This window comes from Oncorhynchus mykiss, chromosome 8 (assembly GCF_057628025.1).
Source record: "Oncorhynchus mykiss isolate SJ-2025 chromosome 8, ASM5762802v1, whole genome shotgun sequence".
Classification (NCBI taxonomy): domain Eukaryota; kingdom Metazoa; phylum Chordata; class Actinopteri; order Salmoniformes; family Salmonidae; genus Oncorhynchus; species Oncorhynchus mykiss.
The window spans coordinates 58265425-58283832 of NC_143029.1; the positions used below are offsets into that span (position 1 = coordinate 58265425).

Sequence of the window (18408 nt, forward strand, 5' to 3'; positions counted from 1 at the left end):
TAGTAGTGTATGTAAACTTCTGACCCACTGGAATTGTGATACAGTGACTTATAAGGGAATACTCCCTTTTAGGAATACCCACTTTTGCCCTCAGAACAGCCTCAATTCGTCAGGGCATGGACTCAACAAGGTGTCGAAAGCATTCCACAGGGATGCTGGCCCCTGTTGACTCCAATGCTTTCCACAGTTGTGTCAAGTTGGCTGGATGTCCTTTGGGTGGGGGAACATTCTTGATACACACAGGAGTATATTTATTTTATTTAACCTTTATGTAACTAGGCAAGGAAAACTGTTGAGCGTGAAAAACCTAGTGCAGTTCTTGACAGACTCAAACCGGTGCGCCTGGCACCTACTACCATACCCCGTTCAAAGGCACTTAAATCCTTATTTAACCTGTCTCCTTCCCTTCATCTACACTGACTGAAGTGGATTTAACAAGTGACATCAATGGCAGGCTTTGAAGCCACTGATCGGCCATATTGGCATTCCCCAGTAGGAACAATCCTCAATAGGAAAGAAAATAATTCTACAGTATTTAAATAGAAATTAAAAGGACAAAAAAAAGTTTAAGTCATCTTCAAGGATTTTTTTGTTATGTTTAGCTCACATAATATAATTTAAAAGTATACATTAAGGTTTATGTAATAGAATAAACTATTTTTTAAACAACGGTGGGGGAGTGCCTAGATGGAGGCATGGTGGCTTCAACATAGAGCCCTCTGTCCTATAATTCATCTAGTGTATATATAAATCATTGAACACAACACAGTAGATAAACTCAAATCAAATGTTATTTGTCACATGCGCCAAATACAACAGTGAAATGTTTACTTACAAGCCCTTAACCAACAATGCAGTTTTAAGAAAAATAAAAAATAAAAGTAACAAATAATTAGAGCAGCAGTAAAATAACAATAGCAAGGCTATATACAGGGGGTGCAGGTACAGAGTCAATGTGTGGGGGTACCGGTTAGCCAAGGTAATTGAGGTAATATGTACATGTAGTTAAAGTGACTATGCATAGATAATTAACAGAGTAGCAGCAGTGTAAAAGAGGGGGGGCGGGCAATGCAAATAGTCTGGGTAGCCATTTGATTAGCTGTTCAGGAGTCTTATGGCTTGTGGGTAGAAGCTATGGACTGGAATGATACTCTCACTCACATTTGAGAGCTGTGGGCAAACCAAGGCCCCAAGTTTTCTAATGAGCCACCTCCCATACATTTTAATTATCACTAAAAGAGCAGAGAACCCTTTTGTGAACTGTAAAGAACCATTGAAGAGCTCAAGGGTTATCTGAGTCATTATAGTTCCACATAGAACCATCACCCATCCCAAAGAACACTTGAGGAACCTTCACTGTTCAGTGTGTATAAATGTACAAGAAGCGTCAGCATCATTTAAGTACCATATAAGTGACAGCAACAAAGAAACATTATCTAGATCATAAACAAGTCTTACCTGCAGGCCTACATGGACCAGAGAATCAAACAGTACACAAATACAGCCGGACTGCACACAGATCAGCTGCTAGTCCATTACAGGTAATAAACATCATTTCTCATTGTGCTTCATCATGTCGATGTTGGCCCGCCCAGGTTACGGTAGTCAGTTCTACTGTGTCACAGTCAACAGTCTGTGTTCCTATTGGAGAGGCTGGGTAAGGTTACCTGTGCTCCTCTGGGCATGCTCAGTCCGCAGGGGCTGTCACCCGAGATGGCATGGATGGGACGGTGTCATACGCACCCCTGACTTCTCTTGTACCTGATAGAGGTAAAATACGGTGCACTTCAACTCTATTAATCTGAAACAGGGGGCCTTCCCTTTGTAACAATTTAGAAAAATGCCATTCAGATAAAATATTTATTTCATAACATTTTTCTTATGGCCAGTGAGCAATTGAAATGATTCGACCCAATGCATCTAAATGACAACAAATGCACATGATTAAAGACAGGCAGATAACCAAAAGTGAGCACCGTCGTCTTGGTCTGTGGCAAGATGTCAAGCAACGTGAATTCCATATGCATGAAACGCTTCCTCCACGACCTCATGTATAGTAATCAGAATTTCATCCTCTATATCGATCAGTAACAGTAAGTAGGTAGGCACTGGTAGGTATGGAAAACTATCTCAAAATAGAATACTGGTAAATTGACTATAGCTAGATATAATTCCAATGCCTTGGCTGACAATAGGAAAACAAAAGCAGTTTTTACATGGCTAAAGGAGAAGGATTCCTCATTCAATATATTCTGATAAAGTGGCCTGGGAAAAAGAGCGGGACAGTAAATTCTATTTCTGTCATGGGCTAAGGAGTTCAAAAGGTGTTGCGATCCTATTCAAAAACAATCTGGATCATGAGGTGCAATCCATTAAATAATATCCTCAAGGAAGATGGATTCAAATAACTGTATTCTAATGGTAGGGGACTACAACAGTTTTAAGCATGTCAATAGACCGTAAAGGGAATCATAACTACCATCTACAACCCTCTGGTGCTCAAAGAGATTATGAATATTATGGACACATTGGAGTCTACAGTCAGATGCAGTATCCCACTCAGGTCCATTTTGGGGCCTATTCTGTTCCTAATCTCATGATCCCTCTCGGCCATATCCCCAGAGACTATAACATCAACTTCCACAGCTAGGCTGATGATACCCAAATATACACTGAGTATGTAAAACATTAAGAACATGAATCCAGGTGAATCCACGTGAAAGCTATGAATGGGCAAAACAAAAGATTTAAGTGCCTTTGAGTGGGTGTTCCTAATGTTTGGTATACTCCGTAAAAGTGAAAAAGAGTATTGATTGAGGATCGAATGCAATCAGATCATCAACTTACAGTGCCTTCAGAAAGTATTCATACCCCTTGACTTATTCCACATTTTGTTGTGTTACAGCCTGAATTCAAAATGGATTATTTTTTTAAATCTTACCCATATACATACACTACTGCATAATGATGAAGTGAAAAGATGTTTATAGAAATTTTTGCAAATTTATTGAAAAGGAAATACAGAAATATCTCATTTACATAAGTGTCACACCCCTGAGTCAATACTATGCAGAAGCACATTTGGCAGTGATTACAGTTGTGACCCTTTCTGGGTAAGTCTCTAAGAGCTTTCCACAACTTTCATGCTCTGTCAAATTGGTTGTTGATCATTGATCATTGCCATTTTCAGGTCTTGCCATAGATTTTCAAGTAGAGTTAAGTTAAAACTGTAACACGGCCACTTGGGAACATTCACTGTCTTCTTGGTAAGCAACTCCAGTGTAGATTTGGCCTTGTGTTTTAGGTTATTGTCCTGCTGAAAGGTGAATTCATCTCCCAGTGTCTGGTGGAAAGCAGACTGAACCAGGTTTTCCTCTAGGATTTTGCCTGTGCTTAGCTCCATTCCGTTTCTTTATCCTGAAAAACTCCCCAGTCCTTAATGATTACAATCATACCCATAACATGATGCAGCCACCACTATGCTTGAAAATATGGAGAGTGGTACTCAGTAATGTGTTGTACTGGATTTTCCCCAAACATAATACTTTTTATTCAGTGCAAAAAGTTAATTGCTTTGCCACATTTTTTGCATGATTACTTTGGTGCCTTGTTGCAAACAGGATGCATGTTTTGGAATATTTTTACTCTGTACAGGCTTCCTTCTCTTCACTCTGTCAATTAGGTTAGTATTGGGGAATAACTACAATGTTGTTCATCCATCCTCCGTTTTTCCCTATCACAGCCATTAAACTTGGTAACTCTGTTAAAGTCACCATTGGCTTCATGGGTGGTGGACCATTCTTGACACACACTGGAAACTGTTGAGCGTGAAAAATACATCAGCGTTGCAGTTCTTGACACAAACCGGTGTGCCTGGCACCTACTACCATACCCGGTTCAAAGGCACTGAAATGTTTTGTCTTGCCCATTCACCCTCTGAATGGCACACATATACAATCCATGTCTCAATTGTCCCAAGGCTTAAAAATCCTTCTATAACTTGCCTCCTCCCGTTCATCAACACTGATTGAAGTGGAGTTAACAAGTGACATCAATAAGGGATCATAGCTTTCACCTGGATTCATGTGGTCAGTCTATGTCATGGAAAGAGCATTCTATGTGAGCTCTGTTCTTCAGGGCAAGCTTCAGTCCCTCTGCGGTCCCTGCTGTCCCCAGGACCCTCAGACCCAAGGCCACCTGACACGCTGCACACCCCCACCTGACAGATACACACCACCAAGTAGACGTCACAAACGCTGAGCCGTATTTAATCAACCCCACCTAAAAAACCTGTCGTGCAATAAAGGTAATTTGAATTAATTTGATCTTCATAAATCAAAATGAAAAACAAAATTTACAGCACAAACATTAAACAGAAGAGGGCATTGGTCTTACCCCGCCGCTGGCTCCATGGATGAGTACTGTCTCGCCTGCTTTAGCAAGTGCTCTGCATCATAAGACAGAATTCATTATACTGTACTGTACCCACCCCCCAAACAAAGCCTGTTACTTAATAATAGGCATACAGCTTTTAACATAAAATTAAAGTCTTTTTTTTGCCAGCCGAGGCAATGAACCTCCTCAATTTAATTGAACATTAAATCGATTGTGATGCTGAATCTGTCTAACCATGTCAAATCCAAAAACCTCAACCAAAACATTGGTGTCAAAATGTTGGTGTCTTACTTATGGGAGAGAGCTCTGTATGCTGTGAAGTAAGGGATCCCAATGGCAGCTCCCTGTTTGTAGTCTAAGGAGTCTGGCAGCCGGGAGACAAGGTCATCAGACACAACGGTGTATTCTGCATACCTTCCTGTCTCTGTGGCCGTGGGTCACCAGCCTGAAAGATCAAAAGATACACCCGAATGTCATGCAAACAACTTAAAGACATGTTCAGGAACTTTGGCGACTACTAAGTATTTTTGAAACCTCCCGCTTTGGGCAGGATGTGTCAATGTGTAGTTCATACATGCATAATCTATGAGCAGTACTACTGTTTTACCTCACTTAGCCACGAAATCCCTAGTTTTTCTGGAAGCTATGGCGCGCCATTTCCCTTACATTTTCCCCCACGTGGGCCAGCCCCCAAGCAATTTGAGTTCTAGCCAATGAGCTTCAGTCCCTCGCCAACTAAGCGACAGCTTGCAAGATGCACACACAGCAGAGCGAGAGGTAGAGAACAATGACATGGCACACATATGTGATGTAGAAAGCAATTTTCGGGGACCAATTTTGGCTCGTGAGCACTACATTCAGAAATACTGTCTAAAAAGTGTACAATAGTACTCAGAGAATCTCTTTAATATATACTGAACAAAAATATAAATGCAACATGTAAAGTGTTGGTCCCATGTTTCATGAGCTGAAATAAAAGATACCAGAAATGTTCCTTACACACAAAAACCTTATTTCTCTCAGATTGAGCACAACTTTGTTTACATCCCTGTTAGTGAGAATTTCTCATTTGCCAAGATAATCCATTCACCTGCAGGTGTGGCATATCAAGAAGCTGATTAAACAGTATGATCATTACAAAGGTGCACCTTGTGCTGTGGACAATAAAAGGCCACTCTAAAATGTGGCGTTTTGTCACACAACACAATGTCAGATTTGAGGGAGCGTGCAAATGTCATGCTGACTGCAGGAATGTCCACCAGAGCTATTGCCAGAGAATTGAATTCATCTACCATAAGCCGCCTCCAACGTCTTTTTAGAGAATTTGACAGTACGTATAACCGGCCTCACAACAGCAGATCAAGTGTAACCACGCCAGCCCAGGACCTCCACATCTGGCTTCTTCACCTACGATCTGTCTGAGACCAGCCACCCAGACATCTGATGAAACTGAGGAGTATTTCTGTCTGTAATAAAGCCCTTTTGTGGGAAAAAGTTATTCTGATTGGCTAGGCCTGGCTCCCCAGTGAGTGGGCCTTGCTCCCAAGTGGGTGGCCAAATGCCCCCCCCAGGCCCACCCATGGCTGCACCCCTGCCCAGCTGTGAAATCCATAGATTAGGGCCTAATGAATTTATTTCAATTGACTGATTTCCAGAGGTGTGGACTCGAATCACATGACTTGGACTCGAGTCACAAATATGATGACTTGCAACTCGACTTTGACACCAATGACTCGTGACTTGACTTGGACTTGAGCCTTATGACTCGACCTGACTTGATACCCTCCCCAAGCCCAAATGTTAAAATGGTGCTATTAAAAAAAGTGTGCAGCGCATCAACGGATTACAGTTTGAATCGGACAGCAGCCAATCAAATTGTGCCAGCTGAGAAAAAGTTGTGCGTGGAAGTGCAGAGGAACGTCGGCGGATGAATTCAGATGGAGCCCTTGGAAAGATGATACCCAAAATTATTATTTTCAGATATAAAGACGACGCTGTATCAACAAAAAACGGATTGCAACTTGCAAAACATGCGGGTAGAAAATTACAGATTGAGGCACAACAATTTCCAACTTTGTTTGACATTTGAAGCTCCACAAAGAACGGTAAGTCGTGGCTAATATAGCTGACAGCTATATATTTTATTACTTTACTAGTGTATCACGTAGACAACGTAACGTTAAATCAATGAGCCTCCACACAGTCAGTCAGTGTGGGAACGTGATCATTGCACCCAAGATTGAGCTACAACTGGCTAGGCAGTTGGTAGCCTAAATCCTGCCCGATGTTACTGCTGTTCCTAAAACCAGGACTTGAGACATGACTTGATACTTGAGGGTCTTGACTTGAGACTTCAACTCGGACTTGCCTGTCTTGACTTGGGACTTGAGTGCTAAGACTTGAGACTTACTTGGGACTTGTAAAACAATGACTTGGTCCCACCTCTGCTGATTTCCTTACATGAAATGTAAATGCATTCACCAAAAGGCTACTTGTGGTTCATCAGTCTATATTCTTAGGTAGTGCTGGATGCAAAATGTTTCTTAACTACACTAGCATCACATTCCGCATGAGAATACCATCAGTAATCATAATGTAACAGGGATGGATGGAGAAGATCATCACCTGTAAGTTGGACCCCATCTCCAACAGCCTCCACAACCCCGGACACATCAGTTCCTGTGTAGGGCAGGCTGGGCTTCCTGGTGTAGGTCCCAGAGCAGGTGTTGGTCTCCATTGGGTTCACTCCACACACACGGATCAGTACCTGGAGAACACACAGGCTGTTTCATGAGAACCATCGACAGAACTACATTCAACTAACATAATACAAAATATAAAACAGCAAAATATAAAACAGCTACAGGTAGAAGTGCAATAGCTAACCATGTCATGTATTTATTGTACTTTAGCAAAAGTAATAGCAAGTTCAAGTTTTTTATTGACTGGTTTCTGATCAGAATTTGGCGCAGGTATGTACTGTAGGAGCAGTTTCCAAACCGAAGGTCCTCCAAACTTACTCACTCACTCGAATGGCTTTCGTTAACTTGGATGTTGTAATTTTCAAACAAATAGAGTAGTCCTTGTAAATCACGTTAAATGCAGAACGCTGGCAAGCAGCAGTAGAAGACACACGAGTGACTTGTGGTCTTTGGACAGTGGCATTAGCTAGCAAGTAAGCCATTTCTTGTTACCTAGCTAGCTAACTTCATTACTTCAGCAGGACGTTTGAGTAGAAATACCATAATGTGTCTAAATACAACTAGCATAAACATATATCAAGGCAATGATGAGGTATGTCAAAACGGACTAATTCACGAGAGAAGTTGTAAGTGGCTGTCCTCCCCTCTGTTGCCTCACGGTGGCGACAGCAGGTCATTTTTAAACATCCGTGTTTGACCACAGATGATCCATTATATTAACCAGATATGAGAACAAGGTTTCCACTAGTCAGCCACAAAGTCCAAATTGGCTCTATTAAACATTCATCAAAACAAACATTTGATTTTTGGTTTTAATATAAGGTTAGCGGTGTGGTTAAGATCAGGGTTAGGTTTAAAATCACATTTTAAGAAGAACTCTTCGCTTGGTGAGCGATAAAAAAAAACAGTTGCTGGAGAAGACAGATGTTGGGCCCAGCTATCCCTCTCGCTTTACCTCTTCCTCTCTGATTTGACTGATCAGCATTTGACTCTCTCGGCAACCGTAAAACGCCTTTTTCATTTGATAAACATAACATTTTATTCAAAACATTAGGCAAGCATGCTTGCTTACTAAATGCAAAACGCTGTATATTATAGATGATACAGAGTAATATACTCTCAAAATCTGTCTGTTAGCTAAAATGGAAAATACATTTATCCAATGGAAGAAACTATGTCTAAACAACATAACTTAGATGTCAGCAAGAAAGGAGGACATCTCACATATTGTTTCTGCCATAAACAACTCAGCCTATTATTTCACCACCAGCTCCTGTTCTGGAAGGATTCTTCTCATAGATGGGGTGAGGTTTTTGCTAGCTTTTGAATTATTCCAGTCACTAAATGCCTGCTGCAGCTATCTGTCTAAACAGTATACCATTGTAAGCTAGTTAGATAGCTAGCCTATTGTCACCCATTACATTATTCAGATAGCTAGCTACTATGCAAGTCATAGCTACAATGGTGAATCAGCCTATTCCTGTGGTGTCTGTCTATTTATCTTCTATCCGTCCCAGGTGTCAGACACTCCAGATGTGCAGAAACTGAACTGTCCCTGGCTTTTCATCACACCAAGAAATGTCATATGGGCGATTTGATGTCTGATTTGGAGATGTCATGTGAAGATACTGTGTTGAAGTTTGAAGTTTTGTGCTTCATGTCCAATGTAGACAGCTTGAAGATACACAGCTTCTGGTTAGAGTTAAAGAACCCTCCTGCTCTCTAGTTCTCATTGAAAACACCAGAAAAAATATCAGACTCTCCAGACTAGTTTACAACATGTTGCAGTTGGCTCTGTATAGCTTGCTTATATTAAAACTACTGTACCACGAACTGCGCATGCAATGTGTTGGCTGACAAACACAGCAGTGATAGTTAATGTAAACTGATGTTTATTTTACAGCACTCTTTGGCAATAAACTCTGGCTTTAGAAACTCTGGATTGACTGTAGACAAGAAGGGCAAAATCATAACGGTTTGTAATTGAGTTTACGTTTTTCAATTATTCTTCTGTAATGAAGTGCTTTACTGAAATGCTTGTGTAACAGAAGTTGTTTGTTTTATTCTGTGTGCATTCTCCACAGGATATTTCTCTAGGCAGTCCGAAGTACCCATGGTCTGTTCCACTGAGCCACAAAGGACAGGTCCTGGTGAAGGAGGACTACATCTACTTCCTGGTGGAAGTAGCCAATCAGAAAATGGAGGAAAATGTCAAACAAATTGAGAGGTAAATTGTCCATGACCAATTACAGCAGCTAGCTACATATCATTGTGTCTAAAATGATGATCAAAGTTTAGTTCATGACTTGATTTACAAAAAGCGCTCACAATTTATTGGAATTTAAACCTCAACTCTTGAGCTTACGATTCGCTATAGCAAAAGTTTTTCATGCGTCAACAGGTTCTACGAGTGGCTACAGTCTGCTTTGCAACCAGCTGAACCTCAAAGCCCAAGTAGACAGGAGACGGAGGAGAAATCTGTTTACAAGCAACGGAGGAAAAGAGGACAGACAAACGTTTAAACAGACACTCAGACAGACGCCTGCCAAGACAACAGAGACATTAATCCAGTTGAGTTTGAGGACTGCTTGGGCAGGGGGCTGGATCTGTTCACATAGACAAATCAAATCAAATACATTTGTATTTGTCACGCGCTTTGTCAACAACGGCTGTAGACACAACAGTGAAATGCTTACTTACGGGTCCTTCCCAACAATGCAGAGAGGGAGAGAAAATAGAGAAATAATAGAAAAGTAATAATTCAAGCAATAATAAATACATAATGAGTACATAATATCTTGGCTATATACACTGGATACCAGTCCCAAGTCGATGTGCAATTGTTTTTTCCCCCGTCATCAATCTTTTTTTAATTTGATTTATTTCACCTTTATTTAACCAGGTAGGCAAGTTGAGAACAAGTTCTCATTTACAATTGCGACCTGGCCAAGATAAAGCAAAGCAGTTCGACACATACAACAACACAGAATTACACATGGAGTAAAACAAACATACAGTCAATAATACAGTAGAAAAATAAGTCTATATACAATGTGAGCAAGTGAGGTGAGATAAGGGAGGTAAAGGCAAAAAAGGCCATGGTGGCGAAGTAAATACAATATAGCAAGTAAAACACTGGAATGGTTGATTTGTAGTGGAAGAATGTGCAAAGTAGAGATAGAAATAACGGGGATTATTTTGCGACATTGCTTATGTTTAGTAAACCTACAGTACCAGTCAAAAGTGGAATCGTATGGAATCATGTAACCAAAAAAGTGATTAACAAATCAAAATATATTCTTCAAAGTAGCCACCCTTTGCATTGATGACAGCTTTGCACACTCTTGGCATTCTCTCAACCAGCTTAATGAGGTAGTCACCTGGAATGCATTTAAATTAACAAGTGTGCCTTGTTAAAAGTTCATTTGTGGAATTTATTTCCTTTTTAATGCGTTTGAGCCAGTCAGTTGTGTTGTGAGAAGGTAGGGCTGGTATACAGAATATAGCCCTATTTGGTAAAAGCCCTATTTGGTCCATATTATGGCAAGAACAGCTCAAATAAGCAAAGAGAAACGACAGTCCATCATTACTTTAAGACATGACGGTTAGTCAATTTCAATAACTTTCTTCAAGTGCAGTCGCAAAAAAAAGTGCTGTGATGAAACTGGCTCTCATGAGGACCGCCACAGGAAAGGAAGACCGAGAGTTACCTCTGCTGCAGAGGATAAGTTCGTAAGAGTTACCAGCCTCAGATTTCAGCCCAAGTAAATGCTTCACAGAGTTAAAGTAACAGACACATTTCAACATCAACTGTTCAGAGCATACTGTGTGAATCAGGTCTTCATGGTTGAATTGCTGCAAAGAAACCACTACTAAAGGACACCAATAATAAGAAGAGACTTGAAGGCCTGAAATACGAGCAATGGACATTAGGCCAGTGGAAATCTGTCTGTTTGTCTAATGAGTCCACATGTTAGATTTTTGGTTCCAACCGCCGTGTCTTTGTGAGACGCAGAGTAGGTGAACGGATGATCTCTGCATGTGTGGTTCCCACCATGAAGCATGAAGGATGAGGTGTGATTGTGTGGGGGTGCTGTACTGGTGACACTGATTTATTTAGAATTCAAGGCACACTTAACCAGCATGGCTACCACAGCATTCTACAGCGATACACCGTCCCATCTGGTTTGCACTTAGTGTGACTATAATTGGTTTTTCAACCGGACAGTGACCCAACACACCTCCAGGCTGTGTAACGATTATTTGACCAAGAAGGAGAGTGATGGAGTGCTGTATCAGATAACCTGGCCTCCACAATCACCCAACCTCAACCCAATTGAGATGGTTTGGGATGAGTTGGACCGCAGACTGAAGGAAAAGCAGCCAACAAGTACTCAGCATATGTGGGAACTCTTTCAAGACTGTTGGGAAGGAATTCCAGCTGAAGCAGGTTGAGAGAATGCCAGGAGTGTGCAAAGCTGTCATAAAAGCAAAGGGTGGCTACTTTGAAGAATCTCAAATATATTTTGATTTGTTTGACACTTTTTTGGTTACTACATGATTCTATGTGTGTTATTTTATATATATCGGATATCTTCACTATTATTCTACAATGTAGAAAATAGTAAAATAAAGAAAAGCCCTTGAATGGGTAGGTATGTCCAAACCTTTGACTGGTATTGTAAGTATTCAGACCCTTTACGCAGTACTTTGTTGAAGCACCTTTGGCTTCTTTGCAGATCCTCCCAAGCTCTGTCAGGTTGGATGGGGAGTGTCGCTGCACAGCTATTTTCAGGTCTCTCCAGAGATGTTTGATCGGGTTCAAGTCTGGGGTCTGGCTGGGCCACTCAATGACATTCAGAGACTTGTCCCAAAGCCACTCCTGCATGGTCTTGGCTGTGTGCTTAGGGTCGTTGTCCTGTTGGAAGGTGAGTCTTTGTCTCAGTCTGAGGTCCTGAGCGCTCTGGCGCAGGTTTTCATCAAGGACCTCTTGGTACTTTGCTCCGTTCATCTTTCCCTCGATCCTGACTAGTCTCTCAGTCTCTGCTGCTGAAAAACATAAAGTCAAATACTTTCAGAAGGCACTGTACCTAGTGATAAAGTGACAAGGCAACAGGATAGATAATAACTAGTAGCAGCAGTGTATGTGATGAGTCAACAAAGTGTCTATGCAGATAGTCCGGGTAGCTATTTAGCAGTCTTATGGCTTGGGGGTAGAAGCTGTTCAGGGTCCTGTTGGTTCCAGACTTGGTGCATCAGTACTTTAGAACGTTTTGAGGGTCTGAGGGCCAACGCCAAATCTTCTCAGCCTCGGAACAGGGTTGTTCAGAGATAATCGTTGGTCCCCATAATCATTAGGAAAACACTGGTCTTCTGGAAGACACTCTGTAAAGCTAGTCTAGACAGAGTAAAGAGTGGAGTGTATTCAACTGTGGTGTTATTAATGGACTAAAGCAGAAGGAGGTTTAAAGGTCCACCAACCACACATCATTGTAAATATAGTACAAGGTCAATCAAACATAGCCTTAGGACAAAGCATGGAGTGCATCCATATTTGTCCTTTAAGTAAATATACTGTAACTCTAATCTCACTAAAGACTCTACCTCCCTTTGTTTTTGATGACTGGCGCCTGTGTAACATAAAAACAAAGTGCACGTTCGCGTTTGCCTTTGCCTCCTGTGCAACTCCCTCCAGTCTGTTTCAGTTTAATCCACCATCATTGTCTCAAAGTGCACAGAAGAACATACTCACACAAGCATACGTACACCCATGTGTGTATGTATTTGAGCTTTCTATTTGAGTACAAAGTTGGCCGCTCTCTGTGTCTTTGCCTGTGAAGAGAGAGAGGAGATTTAGTACTACAGGGTAATCCATCAACAGACCACCGAGCACCTTTTTCATGTCTGACAGTTGCTCTGATGGGGATATGGCGTGCGGTTAAGAGCCCATTTCCTGAGGATTAGTATCCAGTCAGTCAGGTTCTGTCCAGGCCCGGTTGGTTCCTGCTGCACTCATGCCTCATTAGGGAGACCCGCCTCATTAACCAGGAAGAACTGCACCGGCTCTACTCTGAACCACCAGGAGGCCCAGCTTCATGCCCAGGGTTTCCCCTGGTGTTACACTGTCCATAGGCCTCCTTGTCTGGCTCGGTTGCCCGCCCGTCTGTCTAAAATGATTTTGTCTTCACTTGGTTTCAATAGAACATTTCTATGTCCGAGGCAGTTCAGTGTTTCACCTACTATTCGGAAGAAATTTGCCTTCTGAAAATGTGCTTTTCGCTACTCTGGAGAGAATTGTACGGAGCACACTGCAGTTTGGTTCCATGTTTGGATTTGACCCGAAGAGTAGACTAGAGATGCTTTTTTATCTGCATGCCGCAGTATAAACACAGCTGGTCACAAACCTCAAGGTGAATAAGACAAATAACTTAATATTGTAGAGACACCTGCATGCACACATCATTATTGTGCATGCACCCTTCACTGTTAACAGGCTTATAGGGCCAGGGTGGCTCCTTGCGAGAGATTAGGATTGGCAGTGTGTCTTTAGGCTGGGGGGAGGGGGGGTTGGTTGAGGGTTTTGAGGAGGGCATACGACCTCTGCAATCAGTGGTGAATTGGGAGTCCTGTCTGATTGTCAAGTGGGCTATTCTGCTGCTGATTAGTAACTAGGGTGCTTCACCTGATTGGATGGCTGGACGTCCCCTCAGTGTCTGATTGGATAGCTGGGTGTGCTCCTCAGTCACTCCAAGTAATTATTGCGATTACTGTCAATCTGACCTTAGTTGGACAATCTACTCCCCCTTCACTGTGATAAACTGGCACACATAGAACAGAGGGCAGATTGCCTGGTACTTTAAAGGGCATGTATAATTATCATTGCTCCTTCCATACACACACCAGAAATGAGCTTTCATTTCAATATCACAGGCGAAGGTTTCCCAGATGACAAAAAGACTACAGTTTACTATAGAACACTCTAGTACTTACTATAGAATTCTGTAGTAAACTGTTGTGTACTATAGAGTACTATACTACACACTGTGGTATCATCAATCGTGTAGTGCTTGCTACAGAATTTTGTAGTATACTATACCACTCACTGTAGTATCTCTTGATCATATGTAGTACTTACGATAGAATGTTATAGTATACTGTAGAATACTACCGTATTTAATTAGCATATACCAAGCCCATTCCCCTCCCCCACATGCTAAGTCAAATGAAATGTTATTGGTCACATACACATGGTTAGCAGATGTTATTGTGAGTGTAGCGAAATGCTTGTGCTTCTAGTTCCGACAGTGCAGTAATATCTAACAAGTAATTAACAATTCCAACTACCTAATACACACAAATCTAAGTAAAGGAATGGAATAAGAATATATACATACAAATATATGGAAGAGAAATTACAGAGCGGCATAGGCAAGATGCGATAGATGGTATAAAATACAGTATATACTGTACATATGAGATGAGTCATGCAAGATATGTAAACATTATTAAAGTGGCATTATTAAAGTGACTAGTGATCCATTTATTAAAGTGGCCAATGATTTCAAGTCTGTATGTATGCTGCAGCCTCTGGTGGCTGTTTAACAGTCTGATGGCCTAGAAGCTGTTTTTCAGTCTCTCGGTCCAAGCTTTGATGCAACTGTACTGACCTCGCCTTCTGGATGGTAGTGGGGTGAACAGGCAGTGGCTCGGGTGGTTGTTGTCCTTGATCTTTTTGGCCTTCCTGTGGCATCAGGTGCTGTAGGTGTCCTGGAGGTCAGGTAGTTTGCTCTCAGTGATGCGTTGTGCAGACCGCACCACCCTCTGGAGAGCCCTGCGGTTGTGGGCGGTGCAGACCATATAGTGTGGTTCCCTACAGGTTATAGAACAGAGCGAAAGCGATGAACTATCTGTCCAGACACCTGAATGGACAGTTCCTAACTACAATTTCTGGATTTGTTGTTGTTGTTGTATTTCTCCAGTAGGTTTCCTGGAAGGGAAAGCCTCCGCGTCTTTGACAAAGATAATAAAACAAAAACAAAACACTACAATGAAAACTATAGTATACTATAGTTTTTTCATGTGGGTTATGTGAAAGGTTGAAACTTTTTGAGAAGATTGATACAAGTAAATCGAGCAGCTGATGGTCAAGCAATGGATACTCCTAGGCTTGGCATCAGGACTCTGTGGATCTCATCCAAGGTCAACTCTGGAACACCATAAGGTCATAACTTGTGTTCTGAGTCAATCCTGTTTGTGAAGAAATGTTGTGAGTGGGTTTGGCTTTCCCAGCTTCCAAAACATGTCCACAAACAACCTCAAACGTGGAGGATATGCCTTGTTTTTTGTTTTGGGAACAGCCATCAAGTCTAATCTCTTAAGGATGAGGGTGGTGTTTGAGTGTGTGTGTTGTTGAAGGGTTGTTGTCATCCTCCTCGGGGCAGATTGTTTGGCCACCTTGTCCTGTTGCACCAGCCTCTACACAGGCTCCCCCCTAGATCTGTATCTTTATATGGCCTATCAGGGCTAAGAGAGATGGCTATATCCCTTATCTGTGAGGGTTCCTCAGTGGCACCATTTCAGAGGGTCAAGGTTATGGTGAGAATCACTAGTCACTATACCACAGTTCTAGGATCAGATTACCCAACCCCAATCCTAAATGTATCTGACCCTAGTATCAGAGGTTGGGGGCAACTTCTTCTACCTACTTTGTTTATAGCTCAGTCCCTTCTAGACAGAACCACCCTCCACGCTGCCTGCCTAGAGTTGTTGTCACCTGACCCAAACAGGAAGTGTCTCTCGTTTGATCCTGACAACTCTGACATTCATGAATTTCCTACGTGGCCCGTGGTGGTCCCTCCACCTCAAAACTTACAGTACAGCTACCAGCAGCAGTTTACAATTACACCCGTGTCTGAGGTAGGGTGGACGGGAGTGTGAGGAAGGGGGGGCCTGGTTCCACGGGGAAAGTATAATAACTCCACTCTGGCTTTCATCTCAGCCGCACAATTGGCTATCGAGAAGCAGCGCGAACCTAAGGTCCCTGACTTGCCCGGCTACACCACCGGAGAAACGGACGGAAAATAAAATAAACAGTTGTACTCTGGGTACTGTATCATTATCACAACAAAGCGAAGGGGCGGGGAGCCCTGAAATCGGAGGACGGGCACATCTGGAGTGCATTAATCAGCCGGTGAATGACGGATGCATTCTATTCTGCCGGCCGACACATGCAGGGCCGGCTGCAAGTCACTTGTGACTAGTGGAAATTACATCATCAGGATGAATTCGCCTTATTCTGGGTTTTAGGACTCATTTGGGTTGAGGGTGGCCCATCAGAGCCCTGAATAATCACATGCTGTCCACTGCAGGCATAGCTATTAGTTACCTTGCCTAAATTGCTTCCATTTAGTACAGTGGCCTCCAGAGTGGTGGTCGGCCTTCAGTAAAGTAGGAAATAGTTTACTGGAATGGTATATGTCTAGATGAGAATAGATATAGGTTCATTTTCTAACTTGATGTCTGCAGGTATTTAAGTTTCACATTTTAGCCATTTAGCAAACAGTCTTTGATAGCAACTTACAGGAGCTATTAGGGTTAAGTGCCTTGTTCAAGGGCACATGAACAGATTTTTAAACCTAGTCAGGTCAGGGATTTGAACCAGCAACCTTTTGGTTACTGGCCCAACACGCTTAACAACTAGGCTACCTGACTAGCCTCCTGTATGCATCTATGCAAGTGGCATCACACAGTAGAGTATTTAGTAATGTGCCGTAATAACGTAGCCTGTTACTGACTGTTCTTAAGGTATTCTTCACAACCGGTTTGGTCAAATCATAACCTGTGGACTTCTGTCTCGATCAGGCCCCTAGACATTTTACCATCTCCTCCACCCCTCCCCCTCTCCTCCCCCCTCTCCTGACGGGTGGCGTGCTCCCTGTTTGCCGGTGGGCCGGCTGCAATTAGTCAGATCCCCTGTAATTTCCTGGAGCCCTCTGAAGTGGTTGATGGGGGGGACAAGGGGATGGAGAGGGGCCGGCGGAGAAGGAGGAATTCAATTTTGATAAACTCCCATATCTATTGGGTGAAATACCACAGTGTGCCATCATAGCAGCAAAATGTGACCTGTTGCCACAAGAAAAGAGCAATCTGTAAAGAACAAACACAACCCGTATTTATGTTTATTTATTTTCTCTTTTGTACTTTAACTATTTGTACATCATTATAACATTGTACAGAGTCAGAATATGACATTTGAAATGTGTCTTTTCCTTTGAAACTTGGGAGTGTAATGTTTGCTGTATATTTCACTTTTGTTTATTATCTATTTCACTTGCTTCAGCAATGTAAACATGTGTTTCCCATGCCAATAAAGACCTTTGAATTTCATTGAATAGAAGGATGAAGAGGGTACAAAGAGGAGAAGAGAGGAGGGCAGCTGAGCTGACCCTGTCTCCATGTGCCTTCATTTAGAGAGGCCTAAAGGAAGCAATTACATGGGAAGTAGAGAGATGGATGTGGAAAACCAATCAACAGCGGCTTGGCCATTATCAACAACTCTTGACCTGATCAGAGCTATCAAGAAGGTAGACCATTACAATATGAGGTAAGAGGTTGAGTTAGCCTATGCTAATTTGTGAACTAATATTTATACAATATCGTACATACATTCATAAAAAAACATCCTATATAATGCTACTTTTTAGTGAAATTATCTGAAATTAACTAAAAATTGTCTAATAGAATTCAGATTAATTAATGCTCTATATAAAATGTAAAAGATTCCCAACTTGTGAATTCGGTCCTGGTAAACTAAACAAACAACTGCAGTAGGGGAGAGTGGGGTAAGTTGAGACATTTTTTACATTCAACATCACACCGTCAAGGGAAACAAAGATATCTACATATACAGTATTTCAGGATATTGTGTGTCCCTGAATACTCAGGTTTCATGTCAACATAACCGTTTTGAAAACAGCTAGTCCAAAAAAGGATAGTTTGGCACAACTTACCCGTGTATAGGGTAAGTTGAGCACGTGACCGGTGAAGTTAAGCCGCATATACATTTCTGTGCTGAATGAAATATGACCACTACCTTTTTAAAACCATGTCTATCTTTATTTCCCAAACACAATTCAACAATCACAATAATTTTTTTGTATTTTAATATAATTTTTTTAACAGCCTTAACACCTAACAAACACGTTGTACTTGTTTAAACACTTTTAACATAGGCCAGGCCCTGTTGTTTCCTCCTATTCCAGCGATAAAGCCTTGCATTACACCTGGGAAGAAAACACTTCACATTTTCTCA

At 41.8% G+C, this 18408-nt stretch overlaps 1 protein-coding gene across 1 annotated transcript; it reads left to right on the forward strand.

Moving 5' to 3' along the window:
* Positions 1 to 7837: 7837 nt before the first annotated feature.
* Positions 7838 to 17480, forward strand: tyw3 (tRNA-yW synthesizing protein 3 homolog (S. cerevisiae)). The gene is given in 8 exon segments (XM_090182084.1): positions 7838 to 8401; positions 8615 to 8666; positions 8669 to 8740; positions 8743 to 8792; positions 9001 to 9072; positions 9195 to 9213; positions 9216 to 9324; positions 9499 to 17480. Coding segments are annotated over 8 exon segments (753 nt in total). The 5' UTR covers positions 7838 to 8239; the 3' UTR covers positions 9716 to 17480.
* The last annotated feature ends 928 nt before the right edge of the window (positions 17481 to 18408 follow it).